The sequence below is a fragment of the Pan paniscus genome, chromosome 1 (genome assembly GCF_029289425.2).
Source record: "Pan paniscus chromosome 1, NHGRI_mPanPan1-v2.0_pri, whole genome shotgun sequence".
Classification (NCBI taxonomy): domain Eukaryota; kingdom Metazoa; phylum Chordata; class Mammalia; order Primates; family Hominidae; genus Pan; species Pan paniscus.
Genome location: NC_073249.2, coordinates 201,054,996 through 201,074,231, shown reverse-complemented (window position 1 = coordinate 201,074,231; position 19,236 = coordinate 201,054,996). Strand labels below are relative to the sequence as shown.

The 19,236-nt window shown below is 56.5% G+C and overlaps 1 protein-coding gene across 2 annotated transcripts; it reads left to right on the top strand.

The window, feature by feature from the left end:
- The first annotated feature begins 421 nt into the window (after positions 1-421).
- SELENON (selenoprotein N) lies at positions 422-18,330 on the top strand. Of its 2 annotated transcripts, XM_034958662.3 has the most exons (13): positions 422-604; positions 1,234-1,351; positions 2,207-2,308; positions 5,329-5,462; positions 8,703-8,912; positions 9,148-9,272; positions 9,805-9,942; positions 11,570-11,651; positions 11,807-11,995; positions 12,781-12,886; positions 13,991-14,103; positions 14,187-14,288; positions 15,657-18,330. In XM_034958662.3, exons 1-13 carry the CDS (start codon positions 422-424, stop codon positions 15,825-15,827), a joined length of 1,773 nt encoding a protein of 590 aa, XP_034814553.1. In that variant the 3' UTR covers positions 15,828-18,330. The 2 variants fall into 2 exon arrangements, with proteins under 2 accessions (XP_034814553.1, XP_034814556.1); XM_034958665.3 differs by lacking the exon at positions 2,207-2,308.
- Positions 18,331-19,236: the final 906 nt, after the last annotated feature.

Below are 19,236 nucleotides of genomic sequence, written 5' to 3'. Positions count from 1 at the left end.
AAAGCACAGGGTGTGTGGCTTCTCCCCAGCCTCTGGCCCCAGCCCCTTCTTTGTCCCAGTCCCCAGTCTGGAATCGCTCTCTGGGCTGGGCCAGGCAAGTGGGCCGCAGAGGCCTGGCTTAGCTTTGGGAACGGAAGCACGGGAAGGGGCGCGGAGAGGCAGGAAGCGGCCTGGGGAGGCTGGGGTGGCCGGGACTACGGACCCGACCGCATAGACGCGATCAGCCCCTCTTGGCCTTCCGGTGTAGCTGACCCCGCCCTGGGCTCTGGCCGGGCTGCGAAGCCGGGAACCAGCGACCCCCCGCCCGGCCCCTGCGGCCGCCCCGCCCCTCCCCGCCCCTCCCCGCCCCGGCCGCCCCGCCCCCGGCCCCGCCCCGCCCCTTCGCGTCCGGGGCCGCCGGCAGCCGCCGCCAGCTGCAGCCATGGGCCGGGCCCGGCCGGGCCAACGCGGGCCGCCCAGCCCCGGCCCCGCCGCGCAGCCTCCCGCGCCACCGCGCCGCCGCGCCCGCTCCCTGGCGCTGCTCGGAGCCCTGCTGGCCGCCGCCGCTGCCGCCGCCGTCCGGGTCTGCGCCCGCCACGCCGAGGCCCAGGCGGCCGCGCGGCAGGTCCAGGCCCGAGCTGGCTGGGGCGGGAGCGCGGGAGCGGGGACTGAAGGACCCAGCCTCGGCAGCAGGGGGGACATGGGCAGGGACGAGTCGGGGGAGGCGGAGGGCGGAGGGGGACTGGACGGGAGGGAGCACGGGAAGGAGGGGACACGAGAGGCGGGTGGGGGGTGCCTGGGGCCGGGCTGATGGGGGGAAGGCGAACGGAGGCCAGTGTGGGGCTGGGACAGACTGGAGGGGTCTCTATCCAGAGGAGTGACCTGGACACAGTGAAGCTGGTTCCCGCAGAGTCTTAAAGGGGCACTGGGGAGCCCTGGGACAGTGAGGAGGGGACACAGGAGAGGACAGAAGGTGCAGGAGGAACAGGGCCAAGCAGCCAGGGCCAGGCGGAAGGCGGAGTGGGGACAAACTGGGAGGGGGCAGTCGGACCAGACAGTGGATGAGCAGGGACTAGGAGGGACTGGAGGCTCTGGGGCAGTTCAGAGGCAACATTTGCACAGATGGACCGGGAGGCACTGGGAGAACTCAGGAAGATGGTGGGAGAAGGGGCTCCATGCGGAAGCAACTGCCTGTTGGGGACCAGGAGACCAGGCCGCCAAATGGTGCCCAGCCCAGTCTCTCCTCCCAAGCAGGAACTGGCGCTGAAGACCCTGGGGACAGATGGCCTTTTTCTCTTTTCCTCCTTGGACACTGACGGGGATATGTACATCAGCCCTGAGGAGTTCAAACCCATTGCTGAGAAGCTAACAGGTACCAGGAGAGGCTGGCGGCTGGGGAGGAGGGCGCCTTGGCCAACGGTGTCTTCACTGAGCAGGAGCGGCCGTCTGGAGTGGAGGGAAGCTCGTGGGATCTCAGAGGCCCTGGACTCCTCCCAGCTCTGACACTTTGTAGCTGGTGGCTTGGGCGAGCTGCTCCAGCAACCCCTGAGCCTGTTTTTCTCAGACTTGTGAGCAATAATACCAGCTAACATTCTTTGGTCTGCGAGGTAGCTCACGTCTGTAATCCCAACACTTTGGGAGATGGAAGGATCGCTTGAGCCCAGGAGTTCAAGACCAGCCTGGTCAACATGGCAAAACCCCATCCCTACAAAAATACAAAAATTAGCCGGGTGTGGTGGTGCACACCTGTAGTCCCAGCTACTTGGGAGGCTGAGGTGGGAGGATCACTAGAGGCCATGAGGCAGAGGTTGCAGTGAGTTGACATCACACCATTGCACTCCAGCCTGGGCGACACAGTGAGACCCTGTCTCAAAACAAACAAACAAAGCAAAACTAAAAAAACAAAAAAACCATTCCTTGGCCACCTCCTCCGTGCCAGGTATTTAAGTACTTCATGTGGGTTCTCTCTTTAAACCTCACAGTAGCCCTGGGAGATGGACACTGTCATGATCCCCATGTTTAATAGTTTGAGAGACTAAGGCACAGGCAGGCTCCCCAGTTTCCTAAGCTAGAAAGGTGCGGAGCCAGGGCTAGAACTGGGGCCATCTGGCTTCAGGGTCCTGCACCAGCTCACAGGTTTCAGTAGAGAAAAGAAATGCACAGTGACGAATATGCAGTAGATTTCCAATAGACAGCAGCTATAACTTCTTTTTTTTTTTTGAGACAGGGTCTTGTTCTGTCACCCAGACTGGAGTGCAGTGGTGCAGTCACAGCCCACTGCAGCCTCAACTTCCCTGGCTCAATTGATCCTCCTGCCTCAGCCTCCTGAGTAAGTGGGACCACAGGCATGTGCTACCACGCCCAGCTGATTTTTCTATTTTTGTAGAGATGCAGTCTCACTACGTTGCCTAGGCTGGTCTCAAACTCCTGGGCTCAAACGATCCTCTTACCTTGGCCTCCCAAAGTGCTGGAATTACAGGTGTGAACCACCGCACCCAGCCAGGAGCTATAACTATCATTACTAAATCTGAAACTTTGCTTAGGTGCTTTCAGATTCCTATTCCATTCTTTGTTGTTGTTGTTGTTGTTGAGATGGAGTCTTGCTCTGTCACCTAGACTGGAGTGCAGTGACGCAATCTCAGCTCACTGCAGCTTCTGCCTCCCTGGTTCAAGCAATTCCCCTGCCTCAGCCTTCCCAGGAGCTGGGATTACAGGCACCTACCACCATGCCGGGCTGATTTTGTATTTTTAGTAGAGACAGGGTTTTGCCTTGTTAGCCAGGCTGGTCTCGAACTCCTGACCTCGAGAGATCTGCCTGCCTCAGCCTCCCAAAGTGCTGGGATTACAGGCGTGAGCCACTGTGCCCGGCCTCCTATTCCATTCTTGCTATCATTTTTGCCTAGTGCAGTCAGTGATTATTTATTTATTTATTTGGTTAAAGATGAGGGGCTGAAACATTCTAATGAATTATAAAATGCTTCTCTCGCTGCCCCACCACCACCCTAACCTCTGTGCCCATTTTCTTCCAACTTCTTGTGACGTTTCTTGAACTTAGGATCTTGGACACCTACTTATTACCCAGATTGCCTGGTGTAAGTCAGTCATTGATGGGAAAGGCAAGAGAGACATGCTGGCTGTTTCGGGTGCATAAGCTTCAAAGCGCTGTCACTAGCCTGCTGTTTTTCAGGGGTGTATTGTGTAGGTTGGCTCCGTGCTGGCCCGGTGACCTGTGATCGCTGCTAGAGGAGGAAGGTTGGATGAAAAATGCTAATGAGCTGGAGTGGATGTGTATCAATGTCTCTCAGTGGCAGGCAGTTCTGTCATGAAAGCAGATGGGCAGATAAACAGGTCGTCCCCTTGTGGCCTTGCCTGTACTTCTTGTTTTGCATACACTTCTGTGCATTTGCACAGCTACCTCTTTGTCCTTTTTTGTGGCCAGAGTGAGAGTTCTCTCATAATGACATGTTAGCAAAGCTTGTTGAGGTGCACTTTTAATTTTTTGCACAGAAATCTTTTTCTCCATCAGGGTAAAAGAATTCCCCCATTACCTCTAGGCTGTGAATGCAAAAATGGACCAAGTATTGAGAAATCAAAGGGCAGGGGGAATCAAATCCAAGCAGGAAATAGAGCCAACTAGTTCTATTTGGTAGAATTATGAGCGTGTTTAATTTTCTGCCTTATCCCTTAAAATTTTTACAAATTACCTATAATGGGCAAATGTTACTCATAAGTCAGGAAATAAAACTTTTTATTAAAAAGCCAAAGGGCTGTAAAATGCTGAGTATTATTATTATAATTAATAACATTATTACCAACTCCATTTGACAAATGAGAAAGCAAAGGCTCAGAGAGGTGAAGTCTCTTCCCCAGATCATACAGCTAGGTGGTGGGGGCATCATTATTATTATTGGTTTTTGTTTTTTTTGTTTTTTGTTTTTTGTTTTTGAGATGGAGTCTTGCTCTGTCACCCAGGCTGGAGTGCTCGGCTCACTGCAACCTCTGCCTCCCAGGTTCAAGCAATTCTCCTGTCTCAGTCTCCAGAGTAGCTGGGCTGGGATTACAGGGGTGCACCACCATGCCCAGCTAATTTTGGCATTTTTAGTAGAGACGGGGTTTCATCATGTTGGCCAAGCTGGTCTAAAACTCCTAACCTCAGGTGATCCGCCTGCTTCGGCTTCCCAAAGTGCTGGGATTACAGGCATGAGCTGCCTTGGGAATCATTATTATTAATATTTATCTGTGATATCAGTAAAATAATTGAATAAGCAAGGCTTACTAATAACCCTGCATATTCCTGTTGCTCCCTTCTTCTTGGGTTTCTAGATTGCGTTTTGGAAAGTTTTACCTCATTGACTTACAAATACAGAAATAAGTGATTCTTCAGAATAGGGATTTGGATCAGGAGCAGTAGGGAGTGCTCATTAAAAGGGCAGATTCCAGACTCTCACCCCTGCAGATTCTCATTCAGTAGGTCTGAGGTGGGTTGTGAGCATCTGTAGTTTAAAGGCATCCTGGGTGATTTTGAGGACATCTGGTTGAGAACTGCTTTAATGCATCATTCAGCCTGCTAGCCAGTCAGTCAGCAAATGCCAGGCATCATCTCTGTACCACTACCCTGCCCTGAGAGGGCAGACAGGGCAAGACCCACCCCTGCCCTCCGCTGGCTACACTTTGTTACTGGTGACTATTACTCACCCCTTTTGAAATAGGCGTCATTTCTCCCTTCAAAATGAATCCTTCTATACTGGGAAGGTTATAGACTTGCCAGATCTCTGAGCAGGAAAAGATCCAAGAAATCAAATCCAGCCACACTGCCAGTCCAGCCCCTCCTACAGCTGGGGCAATGCCCCCCCCCCCCCCGCAAAAAAAAAAAAAAGCAGGGGAAAGTGGGTCTCCTCACTCTCAAACCAGTGCTCTCCCTATGACACCAAAGAGCCTGTTTCTGTTTCTTGCTTCATTCATTACTCGGGTTCCCTTGACTGAGTTCCTCTCAGTCCCAGAAGACCTAGAAAAGGGTCGTGGTTGGTCATGGGTTTCGAGGAAACAGGCCTGGGTTTCAATCCCGATTCCCCCACCATCTAGCTATGTGACCTGGGGAAGTGACTTTACCTCTCTGAACACTTTCTCATTTGTCAAATGGAGTTGGTAATGTTATTAACTGCCTCCCTGGGCTATCCTGAAACTAAAATGCGATACACTGGTTGTTACTTTGGTGACTGTTAACTGTTAACACCCCAGCTACCCCCACCCCCTGCCTGGCTCCGTTAATCACCAGCTAGTGTGGATGATGAGGGAGAGGTGAGCCCTGTAGCATAAGGGCAGTGCCTCTCTGATGTCTGCGTCTCATAGGGTCAACTCCCGTGGCCAGCTACGAGGAGGAGGAGTTGCCCCCTGACCCTAGTGAGGAGACGCTCACCATAGAAGCCCGATTCCAGCCTCTGCTCCCGGAGACCATGACCAAGAGCAAAGATGGCTTCCTAGGGGTGAGTTGGGGACCACAGGCAGTGGGGTCATCTGTGTGTATCCTGAAGATGAGTTTCTGCTCCATTCATCCATCTTTCCTCTGCCCTCTGTGTGCCCACTAGAGCCAGGCCCTGGAGGTCCATGTGCGGTGATGTTGTCCCTGCTGTCCAGGCATACAGCCTGCTGGGGGAGCAGGAGAGAGAAGCATTAGCTTCTGGCCCAGATTGGGGAGTCTGGGATAGCTTCCTAGAGGAAGTGACATCTGGTAGACTGCAGGATGAGGAGGGCTCAGCAGGGTGACTGAGCACAGGTTGGGGGGGTCTTGGAGGAAGCAGCAGTGCGGTAGAGACCCTGTTAGTGCAGCCGCCCCACATACTATGATGATTACTTCCCACACAGCCATCTCTTCCCCATGGGGCACAGCATGGTGCCTGGCTCCTGATAGGTACTCTGTTGAACTCTGATGATCTAGACCTGAGGTTTGGTCCCCAGCAGAGGGCTGTGGGGTGGGGAGGGCACCTGAGAAGGTGGAGGTAGGAGGTGGACAGATGCTCTCCTTGCCAGCCCCTCCCCAACCCAAGGCCCTTTGGACAGGGTCCTGAGCGCATTGCAGGATGAAGCTGCCTCAGCCCCTGCCTGCCCTTTTGCACTCTCTCCCACTCTCTCCTCCCCTCTGTGGGCTTCCTCTGTTCCAACCACACCAGACTTCCTTCCTTCCAAATCCCCAGGCTTTCTTCCAACTGGGAGCCTTCTCACATGTGGTTCCCTCTGCCAGGAACACTGCCTCTCTGTGCCCAGCCCACACAGCCCGACCCAGCCTTTTCATCTCAGCCAATGCCACTTCAGCACGAACAGAGGCCTGAAGGCAGGAGTGCCAGGCTGGTCACTGAGGCCAGGCAGTGGGTGTGTCTGGGCCCAGGGGGCATGCAGGACCCACACAGGGGCATCCCAATCAGTGGGGCCAGGAGAGAAGGTGCCAGACCCCACCAAGGGCTTTGTTGCCTGCCTTTGGCCTTCATTCTGTGGTGGCTGAATATCGTGCAGATTTTAAATAAGACAGCTTTCTCATCAGACCTGGGCTCTCCAGGCCAGGGACGGGGCATGTGTAGAATGGGGAGAAGTGGGAGGCAAGAAGACCAGTTCTGGAGGGGAGACGGAGAGGAGATGGAGAGTAAGGGCAGCCTGGAGGATGCTGGGGAAGGAAGGGCAGGGAGTGGCTCCTCATGGACAGTGGGTGGGCAGGAGTTGGATGACTCAGGCTTCTGGCTGTGACCAGGGGCATGGTGGGCTGCTTGCCCAGATGGGGACTGTAGGCGGGGAGGGAGTAGGGGTAGAGAATGAGGTCAGTCTGCACATGTTGAAGTTGAGGTCCCCAGGGGATTTTGGATGTCTGCTGCCCAGCAGCAGCCCCTTGGCAGTGCCCAACTCTAGAGCCTGGCAGCCACATGGCAAAAGAAACTTGGGAATGACCTTGAGGCTGGCACCTGTGGTGGAATTGCCACCTGGCCCAGCCCAGGGAAGCAGTGCTGGGGAACCCCTTTCTTTTTTTTTTTTTTTTTTTTTTGGGGACGGAGTCTCGCTCTGTCGCCCAGGCTGGAGTGCAGTGGCGCGATCTCTGCTCGCTGCAAGCTCCGCCTCCCGGGTTCAAGCTATTCTCCTGCTTCAGCCTCCCGAGTAGCTGGGACTACAGGTGCCCACCACCACACCCGGCTAATTTCTTTGTGTTTTTAGTAGAGACGGGGTTTCACCATGTTGACCAGGATGGTTTCAATCTCCTGACCTCGTGATCCACCTGCCTCGGCCTCCCGAATTACAGGCGTACAGGGATTATAGGGATTACAGGCGTGAGCCACCATGCCCGGCCGGGAGCCCCTTTCTTAACCTCATCGCTCCAGGTTCAGGGAGGGACAGAAATTCCAAGGAGGAGCTCACAGGGAAGGGCATTGCCCATTTTGGGTCCTGTTTACTTGCCGTCTCCCACTATAAGCTCCAAGAAGACAGGGTGCACAGTGTATCCTGATAGAAACTTCCTATACAGTAGGTGCATAAAACATTTTGTGGAATGAACAAATGAATAAACGTGTTCTTCTCAGCCAAGGAGACAGTGCAGCAGATAGGCAGGAGTCCAGGAAGTGGTCAAAACCGGTCTGACCTTCCACAAAAGGAGATGGGGAACCCATCTCCATGGGTTTGGCAGTGATGGGCTGGTCTGAGCAGATAAGTCCGCACAGACAGCAAGAACTGGGGTGAGGCAGGAGCAGCACCCCTAGCCCTGGCCCCCGAGCAGAGCCCCACCAAGCCCAGCACCCATCGCTGGCAGGTCCCCTGCAGGGGGTGGCAAGCCTACAAGCAGGACCCAGGAAGGCGGGCTCAGCCTGGCCCCGCACAGCCAGCTCTGCCTTAAGAACCGCCTGTTAAATCTGTCTCTGTGGGAGCTCCCTGCCTGCTTTCCTCCCACCTCCCACCAAGCCTGAGCTCCTGCTGCCAGGGAGGTGGCGACAGAAGAGGGAATCTGCTGTTCCCCAAATGCTGGCCGACGTGTAGACAGCTCTGTGGTCTCTGAGCGTCCTCTCCGAGCCATCAGCTTGTCAGACAGAGGCGAGGCAGGTCACCGATGAGGACTCGGGCTTAGGGAAGGCCTTTTGCCCAGGGTAGGGCAGGCTGTACTTAAGGCAGGGCCTTTCTGGGGGTGGCCTTCCTTCCCCTTCCCTGTGGTCTCATCCTGCTCTTGACCCTAGAGATTTCACCTCAAACATGATTGGCCACCACCCTCATCGGACTTAGCTCCAAACCGAAACCCTGAGCTGGCCAGTGGGACATTAGTCCCTGGGAGGAGACTTGGAGAGGAGACTGGGGAGGGAGAGTAGGGCTGCTGGAGGGCCAGGGAAGCCAGGCAGGGTGGTGGCACCCAAGGCTGGCCCATGGGCTTATGCATAGAATGGAGGTGGGACTATGTGAGGCACAGAGCCCCACCATCCCCATTCCAACCTTGCCCTCGAGCGAGCTGCTCTGGCCTGGGCTGCGCCTGGGTGGGCTGCGCCTGGGTGGGCTGCAGAGGCACTGCAGCAGGGAGAGGAGCCTCTCTCTGGCGGGATATTGCTAAGCTTGTGGCCATGATAAGGGCAGGAACCTCCCTGGGGTCCATCTGCTCCCTTGGTGTGGGCTGGCTCGGGGCTTGAGGGAGACCTCCACCCACATGGTACAGGAGACCCCGGAGTCATGTTCTCAGATTCCTGGAGCTTTGCTTTCCCCCGCCCCAGGTCTCCCGCCTCGCCCTGTCCGGCCTCCGAAACTGGACAGCCGCCGCCTCACCAAGTGCAGTGTTTGCCACCCGCCACTTCCAGCCCTTCCTTCCCCCGCCAGGCCAGGAGCTGGGTGAGCCCTGGTGGATCATCCCCAGTGAGCTGAGCGTGTTCACTGGCTACCTGTCCAACAACCGCTTCTATCCACCGCCGCCCAAGGGCAAGGAGGTGAGGACAGCTGGGGTGCGACGTGGGGCCCCTCCGCCCCAGCCCAGGAGTGGCCACCCCCTGTCTGTGCCTGGACCCCAGTGCCAGGCCTGCCCCACCTGCTCTCCTGCCTTCCTCTGGACCTGCCCCCTCCCCATGGGGCCCCTGGGCCGTCGGGTCTGGGCTGACCCCCACCCCAGCGGATCCAGGCCCAGCGGGACCCAGCAAGCCAGTACGTGCCTCCCGCCGCCCCCAGGTCATCATCCACCGGCTCCTGAGCATGTTCCACCCTCGGCCCTTTGTGAAGACCCGCTTTGCCCCTCAGGGAGCTGTGGCCTGCCTGACTGCCATCAGCGACTTCTACTACACTGTGATGTTCCGGTGAGTGGGCCACACTGGCTGGCCTGGAGCACCGGGGAGGCATGACGGTACAGCGCCCAGAGGGGAGGGCCCGGCTTGAGCCTTCCAGCTCCACCTCTCCTCCCACTGCCGTCTTGGGCAAGCAGCTTTGGCTCTCTGAGCCTCAGTTTTCTCACCTGTGGATCCAGGTGCTGATGACTTCCTCATAAGGCACGTGAGGGTTCAGAAAGAAAAGTTGTGGAACTTGCTTGGCACGGGGCTGGTAGCCATGGTTGTGCCATCCACACAGAAGCGGGAAGGACACCCAGTCACACATGCCCTCCAGAAGCTGTGAAGGCTGGGGGAGGGGGTCCAGGCAGGGCTTCCAGAGGAGGGGCATGTGACCCGGGCCTCGAAGGATGAGCAGCATTTGGAGAGCCTCGCTGCTGCCCCCTGGCCCATCCACCTCCACCCCCACACTCAGCCTCCTCTCCCTGATGATTCTGGCCAAGGCTTCCCGGGCTCCTGGGGAGAAGGTGGGCAGCTCTGGTGCAGCAGATCCCCTTCCCCACAGGATCCATGCCGAGTTCCAGCTCAGTGAGCCGCCCGACTTCCCCTTTTGGTTCTCCCCTGCTCAGTTCACCGGCCACATCATCCTCTCCAAAGATGCCACCCACGTCCGCGACTTCCGGCTCTTCGTGCCCAACCACAGGTGGGAGCTTGACCCTGGCCCAGCCTTGGCTCCCTCCTACAGCTTGTCCTGCTCCCCAGCTCCAGGAGCCTAGGGGCCTCTTCTGTCTCTGCCCCTTCCTTTGCTCCCCAGAGCCCATCTCATGGGGCTGACGTGGCAGGAGGTGGCATGAGGCAGGCAAGAGAATGAGCTGATCACCCACCAGCTCTTCCCAGGCACCCGTGGCCTGGCCCTCCACCTCTGTGCCTGGGACCCAGTGCAGCAGTCCGCAGACCCTTCCTGAAGCTGGGCCTCCCCGCCCTCATACTGCTGACAGGCCCCAGGCAGAGCTGTAACCGCAGCCTGTGCACGCCACCAAGGGGAAGGCCAGCAACTAGGCAGGGACCCAGCTGTGGGGTCCAGGAAGGCTTCCCAGAAGAAAAAGGTCATCTCAGCAGAGATCAGGGCTCTGAGGGTTTTGCTAGGCAGAGGAACAGCACATCCAAAGGCTGAGGGCAGGCCCTCCACTGCTGCAGAGCCCCAGAGGGGCTTCCGGGACGGTGCTACACCAGCCACCTGCTTGCCTCACCTCCTCAGGGCTGGCCACCTGTCAGCAGAGTAGAGGACCCAGGGGGCCCTGGCTTCAAGTTTGTCCAGATTCCTGATAGCAAGTGGCCACCTAGTGGGCCTGAGTGACCGCTCTACAGGGATAAGACCTGGCTGGGAGCCAGGAGGTCTGCAGTTAAGTCTCAGCTGTGGAACCCATTGGCTGTGGCTGTGGGCAAGGCCCTGGCCCTCTGTAGGCCTGTTTCCTCATCTGCCGGATGGGAGACTGACTCCTGGCCTACTTCACCCACAGGGCAGGCGTGAGAGGATGGTTGGGATAACATGGGAAGAGAAAATTGCCCCTAGGAGTGGGGGTGGCTTCCCTCCCTCCCCAGAGTGGGAAGGGCAGGGGCTTCCCGGTCAAAGGGAAAAGGAAGAGGAGGGCACAAGCCCTCCATCTGCTCACCTAGGGCTGGGCACACCTGCCTCCATCCCAGCGTTGTTGAGGAGGGGGCCTGGACTGTATGGGACAGAAGGAGAGAGGCAGTGGCCAGCTCCAGGACCAGCTGTTCCTGGGCTCATGTCTGAGGACCAGGCACCAGGGACTGCTGACCCCCGGGGGGTACCTAGCTCTGCCCTCTGTGCCCCCTGCTGCGGAGGTGGTGGTTTGTCAGTGCTGGGGCTCCCTCGTGCGGCGGATCTGCAGATTGCACTGCTCGGCTCAGATTTCCTGCTGCCCGCCAGAGGCCTGTGCAGGGACCACGGTGCTCGTTTTCATTCCTGCCCCACCCTGTGACCCGCCTTGAGGCACTGGCCATCTCTCTGCTTCAAAGGGTCCTGGACAGTACACGGGCCATGGCTGTGCAGGCCCTTTGTGAATTGCGAGGGGCAGGGCTGGCGGATGGTGAAGTGGCTCCAGTGCCTTAGGAAGGGGCAGCCTGGTGGGGAAGAGGGCCAGGGCTCTGCAGCCAGAATCCCAGTGGCTCTGAGAGCAGGTGTTCACCTTGAGAAACCTCAGTGTCCTCATCTGGAAAGTGGAGACAGTTGCAGGTATTATGTGAGAGAAAGTGTGACACAGATAATGGGCTTTGATGATGGTGTCACTCTGTCCTGGCCATCCCAGGTCTCTGAATGTGGACATGGAGTGGCTTTACGGGGCCAGTGAAAGCAGCAACATGGAGGTGGACATCGGCTACATACCCCAGGTGAGCGCACAGGAGGCTCCCATCCAGGTGGGCTCGGCTGCAGGGCCCCGCCCTCCCTCTGCAATGAGTGGAGCATTTTGGAAGGTCTCTAGGGGAGCCCCTGAGGATTCTTGCCCATCTCTGAGCCTTCCCCCCACCACTGACCTCTGGCCCAGATGGAGCTGGAGGCCACGGGCCCCTCTGTGCCCTCCGTGATCCTGGATGAGGATGGCAGCATGATCGACAGCCACCTGCCCTCAGGGGAGCCCCTGCAGTTTGTGTTTGAGGAGATCAAGTGGCAGCAGGAGCTGAGCTGGGAGGAGGCTGCCCGGCGCCTGGAGGTGGCCATGTACCCCTTCAAGAAGGTGAGGCTGGGCAGGGGTGAAGGCCAGGGTCAGGCTGCATGGGCAGAGGCTGGGAGCTGTGGAGCAGCAGCTGGGCACAGGCGCTGGTATGTGTGCAGGGCTTGCTACTGAGGCTGTCTCACTGTTGGGCCCAGCTGTGCCAGCGGGGCCTCCCCGCTGCCATTCAGAACTTGGAGGAAGAGGCCAGGTGCAATGGCTCATGCCTATAATCCAAAACTTTGGGAGGCGGAGGCAGAGAATCACTTGTGGCCAGGAGTTCAAGAGCAATCTTGGCAACATAGCGAGACCCCATATCTACAAAAGAATTTTTTTAATTACCTGGGGGTGGTGGTAGCACGCACCTGTAGTACCAAAGCTTTGGGGAGGCTGAGGCAGGAGGACTGTTTGAGCCCAGGAGTTCAAGGCTGCAATGAGCTATGATTGCGCCACTGCACTCCAGCCTGGGCAACAGAGTGAGACTCCATCTCAAAATAAAAAATAAATGAAAATAATAATAATAAATAGAACTTGGAGGAGACATCCATTCCCTGGCTTAGCAGCACCCACTTCACACACATACAAACACACACACTAACATATATATACACACACACATACACATATATACAAACATACACAAACATATATATACACATACAAATGTACATATACACAAACATACACACAAATATATATGCCTACACACAAACATACACACACACACACTTGCACACACTACAGACTCAGCCCGAGTGGGACCCTGGCCGCTTTGATGATGGCTTCGCTCTGTCTCGGTGTGGCCCCAGGTCTCCTACTTGCCGTTCACTGAGGCCTTCGACCGAGCCAAGGCTGAGAACAAGCTGGTGCACTCAATCCTGCTGTGGGGGGCCCTGGACGACCAGTCCTGCTGAGGTGAGGGGCCCGGCTGGATCTAAGGGGAGCAGTGGGAAAGTCCACACCTTGTGGGGTACCAGAGGCTCTGAGACCAATGGGACTCTTCTGTTGAGTCGTGAGGGCCTCGGGGACTGCCCATGGTAGGGGCGTGGGGTGAGGGCTTGGGGGTTTCTGTGCTGAGCCCAGAGGGAGCTACCAGATGCTGAAGAAAGGGCCCTGGCAGACTGGGTTCAAACTCAGCCATTGTCAGCTTGGTAACCTTGACCAAGTGTCTTCCCCTCTGTGAGCCTCAGTTTTCTCAATAGTAAGAGGGGATAACACACTTACCTCTCATAGCTGTGGACATGGAGGTGAAAGTGCCGCATACACTGTTAAGTGTTATATACGTGTAAGAGAAAAAATCGGGCCAGAGGCTGGGCTTGTGTTAATTGATTCAGGAAATTCACCAGAGGCCCCCTAGATGCAACGTCCTTTGGGTGTCTGGCAGTGGGCACAAAGATGAACAAAACAGTGCCCCACCCTCACCCTGTCAACCATCAGTGCAGCAGTGGGCTGGGTGCTGGTGTCCCACAGTGAGGAAGGCAGAAGGGGTCCCTGCCCTCAAAGGGGGAGACACAGTGCAAAGGCAGACACCAAATGAGTCAGTACAAGCACGGTGAGTGTTCTACAGGGGACAGTCCAGAGTGGCACCAGAGTGTATAACTGGGGGTCAGGGAAGGCTTTGTGAAGACAGTGATATTTACGCTGAGACTTTGAAGGATGAGTAGGAGTTTCTCAAGTGACCGGATGGAGTGTTCCAGGTAGAGGAACAGCCTGTGTGAAGGCCCTGGGACACAGAGCGTTCATTGGATTTAAGAAGCTGTCACTGTCTGCAAGTCCCCAGGGCCAGGTAGAACCCCTAACCCTAATCTCAGCCCAGGATGCTGGTATATTATTGATGTTAATTCCAACTATCATTTATTCAGCACCTACTCTGCCTCAGGCTCTTTGAATCTGTTATTTCACTTGGGTGCAGAGACTGTCCTGCAGCCCGTGAGGTCTCCCCAAAGCAAGATTGCACCCCAGCAAGATGTGGGGGCACCTCACCCTTCTGTCGTCCAGCTTTTTCCTCTTCCTGAACAGGTTCAGGGCGGACTCTCCGGGAGACTGTCCTGGAAAGTTCGCCCATCCTCACCCTGCTCAACGAGAGCTTCATCAGCACCTGGTCCCTGGTGAAGGAGCTGGAGGAACTGCAGGTGAGCGGGCAGGTGGCAGGAACAGGAGCGTCCAGAACAGTGGTGGGGGCCGCGGCATCAGGAGTGTGCAACTGTCCCCACAGAACAACCAGGAGAACTCGTCCCACCAGAAGCTGGCTGGCCTGCACCTGGAGAAGTACAGCTTCCCCGTGGAGATGATGATCTGCCTGCCCAATGGCACCGTGGTAGGCACCCCCACTCAGACCCCACAGGGCCCAGGCACCTCGGGGCCCCGGGAGCAACCAGCAGGAGGCGTGGATGTGCAGACTTCATCAGGCTTCGGGACTGTCCCTGCCACTTCCTGGCTGCAAAGCCTCAAGCTGGTCTCTTACCCAGTCTAAGCCTCCCTTGTCCCCGTGTAGAAACAGGAATCGTGATGCAGGTGTTGGTCATCGGGGGCTGCGCAGCAGTGAGCATAGTCCCGAGGCAGAGTCAGCGCCTCCCTAGAAACACAGCCTGGAAGGGAAGGCTCACCTTGGACCATGGCAGCCAGTCCTGGGATGGAAGGGGAGGGAGGAGCCAGGCCTTGTGACAGAGACCAGGAGAGGGCCCTGAGCCAAGATTCAAGACCCCACCTCTCCCTAAGGGCCCCTTACCTAGCACTCAGCAAGTCTTCTCACTGGGGCCTCACAGCAGCTTTGGGAGATGGATGGTCATGAATACCCATTTTATAAACAAGGAGGCCCAGAAAGTTCAGAGACTGGACAAATGTTGCAGTCAATTAAGTGCAGCTGGCTTTGAACCGAGGCCTGCCCTTGAGCCTCAGATCTCCAGCTCTTCTGATCAAAGCGACCCCTTATCCTTTAAGTCCCAAGGCATGGTTAGTGTGGGACCCAGGGCTGTAGGAGGGGGCCGGCTTCCTCAGGATCTTAGGATGGGAGCAGTTCAGGAGCAGGGGCTGTCACGGGAGAGGTGTCCAGTGAGGGTTTGGTGCAAAGGAAAGGGCACCAGGCAGAAGGCATCTGCTGTCCCAGGCACAAGGGTGATGAGATGGTGTCGGGGAACTGGATGAGGCTGGGCCTGGTTGGGAGAACCAGGCCTCTCATTCATATGAATGTTGATTGAATGCTGATTCATTCATTTGTTCATCTACTGGGCACCTACTGTGTGCCAGGCACAAAGATAAAGACACGGCCCCGTGCTGAAGGAGCTCAGTCTCTGGAGCGAGAGGCCAAAGGAGAGGCCCATTGAATGTGAGGCTGCAGTGAGAGAAGGGAGCACGGAGTTCAGGATGGAGTCCGGGGTCACAGGAACAGAGGAGAGGGGTCATTTTGGGGGGCGGGGGCAGAGGGCTAGTAGAAGAGGTGATGTTGGAAGGTGTTGGGTTTTCACTTGGTAGGCAAGGCAGGGAGGAGCCCCCTCGTCAGACACAGGGTGATGAGATGGTGTCGGGTGCTGGCGAGGGCTTACGGCAGCACTGCCTGCCCACCATCCACCTCAGACAAGGACAGTCAAGGCCTGATAGCATCCCTGCTTCTCCCCATAGAACAGAGGGCACAGGGAGCCTGGGGGCCCCCCTCCGCCCCACTTGCCTCACCCGGCCCTTCTCCCAGGTCCACCACATCAATGCCAACTACTTCTTGGACATCACCTCCATGAAGCCCGAGGAAATCGAGAGCAATCTCTTCAGCTTCTCATCCACCTTTGAAGACCCGTCCACGGCCACCTACATGCAGTTCCTGAAGGAGGGACTCCGGCGTGGCCTGCCCCTCCTCCAGCCCTAGAGTGCCCGGACGGGATCTGATGCACAGGCCCCCACGCCTCAGAGCCAGAGTGGTCCTCAGCCCATTTCAGACTGCAGATGCCGCCCACTCCCACCCCACTCCTAGGCTGCCTTGGGGGGTACAAGATCCACTGAGGGTGGCCACCACAGCCTTGGCTCCATGGTGGCGGGTAGACAAGGGATGTCTGGGCTGACTGGGCAGAGGAACCTCTAGCTCTGACTGTCACTCGGCTCTCCCTACCCATTTGGCTCTGGAAGCTGCTTGGCCCCCCCAGATCAGGGCCTGGGTGAACTCCCTGGACCTTTCCTAGCCAGCCACACAGTCTAGGCCCTTGTGGGGTGAAGAATGGAGGGAGGAGCAGGCTAGGAAGACGGGGCCACCACCCTCTCCTTGCTTTCAGCCCTTCCCACAGGAAACATCAAGAAGCCCCAGCCAGGAGGGGCCAGGCTGCCAAGGCGGCTCCCCTGTTTATCTAGAGCCTTCGTTCCTGGCCATACCCTGGACTGCCCTCCTGTGCCTGATGTCCCCAGATGGGGTCAGTCTCAGCAGGAGCCAGTCTTCTGGAGCCTCTGGGCAGAACCCTCCATCAGAGTGGAAATCAGACGGGACCCCCTGCAGCTTCCCTGACCACGCCACTGACCAGCTGTCTGGGGAAGTTTACTGTGAAGGGGTTTCTGCCTTTAGCAATGGGGTTCACTAAGGGGGTTCCCGAGGCCCAGGGCCAAGGCACTCCCACCGCCTACCTTAGCACAGGGTCTTTGCAGGACTGCGGAAGCCAGCGCTCCTGCCACCCCTCTTGCCCCTCAGACCTTGCATCCACAGAAGCACAACCCAGCCAAACACCACAGCCTTCTCCAGAGCCGGCACTGTCCCGGCAACCAGGGGTGCCCCAGGCTAGCTCTTCTACTTCTGGGGCACCACGGACTCCCCTTGGCCACTCTTGGGACTTTGGTCCACGTCCTGAGCCACTGACCACGGCCAGTCTCTCTTTTTATATGTGCAGAAAAGTGTTTTTACACAAACTTTCTCATGGTTTGTAGGTATTTTTTTATAACCCCAGTGCTGAGGAGAAAGAAGGGGCAGTGGCTTCCCCGGCAGCAGCCCCATGATGGCTGAATCCGAAATCCTCGATGGGTCCAGCTTGATGTCTTTGCAGCTGCACCTATGGGAAGAAGTAGTCCTCTCTTCCTTCTCCTCTTCAGCTTTTTAAAAACAGTCCTCAGAGGATCCATGATCCCCAGCACTGTCCCATCCTCCACACAGGCCCACAGGCATGCCTGTACTCTCTTTCATTAAGGTCTTGAAGTCAGGCTGCCCCCTCCCCAGCCCCCAGTTCTCTCCCCACCCCCTCACCCCACCCGGGGCTCACTCAGCCTGGCAGAGGAAGAAGGAAGGCAGACATCTCCGCAGCCACTCCTGGGCCTTTTATGTGCCGAGTTACCCCACTTGCCTTGGGCGTGTCCACTGAGCCTTCCCCAGCCAGTCTTGTTCTCAATTTTGTTTTGTTTTGTTTTGAGACTGAGTCTTGCTCTGTCACCCAGGCTGGAGTGCTATGGCTCGATCTTGGCTCACTGCAACCTCCACCTCCCAGGTTCAAGCAATTCTCTTGCCTCAGCCTCCCGAGTAGCTGGGATTACAGGTGCATGCCACCATGCCTGGCTAATTTTTGTATTTTTAGTAGAGATGGGGTTTCACCATATTGGTCAGGCTGATCTGGAACTCCTGACCTCAGGTGATCCACCTGCCTCAGCCTCCCAAAGTGCTGGGATTACAGGCGTGAGCAATCGTGCCCAGCCTTGTTCTTAATTTTGTATCATCCAGTCATCGCTAATATTACATGCACCTTCTCACTTAATCCTCACGACAAGCCTGTGAGGCAGATGCTCATTGTTCCCATCTTGATGAAACTTGAGTCTCAGGGAAGTGAAGTGACTTGCCCAGGGTCACTCAGGTAGAGTTGAGATTCAAACCCACATGGGGCTCCAAAGTCTGCATCTGGATTTGGGGGTGTTTTTTGGCATGGCACCCTCACCTCTCTCCCTGCCTGTTTTCCCCAAAGTGGAAAGGAAGGCCTTTCAAACCAGAGTGTCTCACTCCCCTCTGACCTCCAGACCAGATGGGGCATGAGCCAGCCAGCTCAGCCAGGCTCCCTGTGTCCTGGGAGGAAGTGTCCCCATCCCCCATGCCCCTTATGGGGAGGGAGGGCGTCTGATGCTCTCTCTCTGCCTCCCCCATCCTGTCAGGCACAGGTGACGGGAGCAGCCCATGCGAGCCCTTCTCCTGCTGCTCTGGGAGGGCCAGTTCCACATTGAGCCAGCCTGGTACCATGGAAAATGATGGCCTGGGCTTTCTGAGGCCTTATCTGATGCCTCTGCAGTTCCTGTCCCCCACCAGGCCTCGAGGCTCAGGGTGGGAGAGGGCCCCGGGCTGCCCTCCTGTCACTCCTCTAACACTTCCCTCCCCTGTCCCCAACATGCCCTGTAATAAAATTAGAGAAGACTAACTAGAGTGGTTCTAAGTGCTTTTCCTTTGAGTGGCATGTTGCTCAGCTCCATCCTTCCATGGGGTGGCTCCCTCTTGGGGCAGAGTTGAGCTGGAATGCTTTCAGGTACTATCTTACCTATCGAAGGCTTGAGTGACTTGCCCAAAATAAGTTTTACGATAGAACAAGTGGTAAGACTTACTGTTTTGAGAATCTGGTGCTCTCTGTTGAGAGAGATCTGGAAGTTAAAATCATTGTCTTAAAAGCAGAGCCTGAGACAGGCATGAAGTGTTTTTTTGTTTGTTTTGTTTGTTTGGTGGGGCTGGGGGGGAGTGTACTTCCAGAAAAACCAGTAAAAGAAGGAAGGAAGCAGAAGAGGGAAAGGAAAAATGCTGAGCAGGAACAGTCTCAGCCCAGCCTTGGCCTGACCCACAGTGGAAGAGCTGTGGGGTATAAACCACACTGCAGAGCTGAACTGGCCTTTTGGACCTTGTATCAGTCATTGGCTTGGGAGGTGAAGGAAATTCCCAGGTAGGGGGCTCCATTCTTCCTGCAAGGGGATCTGAGTGGGACACCAAATCAGCATCTACACCCAGGACAGACAGCCAGCGTGGACTTGCATGATCCGCCATCGCACAGGAGGGAAAGGTAATGATTAAAACACAATGTGCCATCCTGGGAAGAGGGCCAGACCTGGAAGTCAATCTTCAGCGTTTGAGATATGGTGGAGATCAGGGTGGACGACCTCTGAGGTCTCTAGCCAGGACCAGTTACATAATTTGCACAGCCCCGTGCAAAATGAAAACACAAGACCCCCTATTAGAAAATCATTTCAAGACGGCAACAGCAAAGTACTAAACCAAGTACAGGATTCTGAGCATGCGGCCCGTTGTGACTGCATGGGCTGTTCACCCATGAAACCAGCTC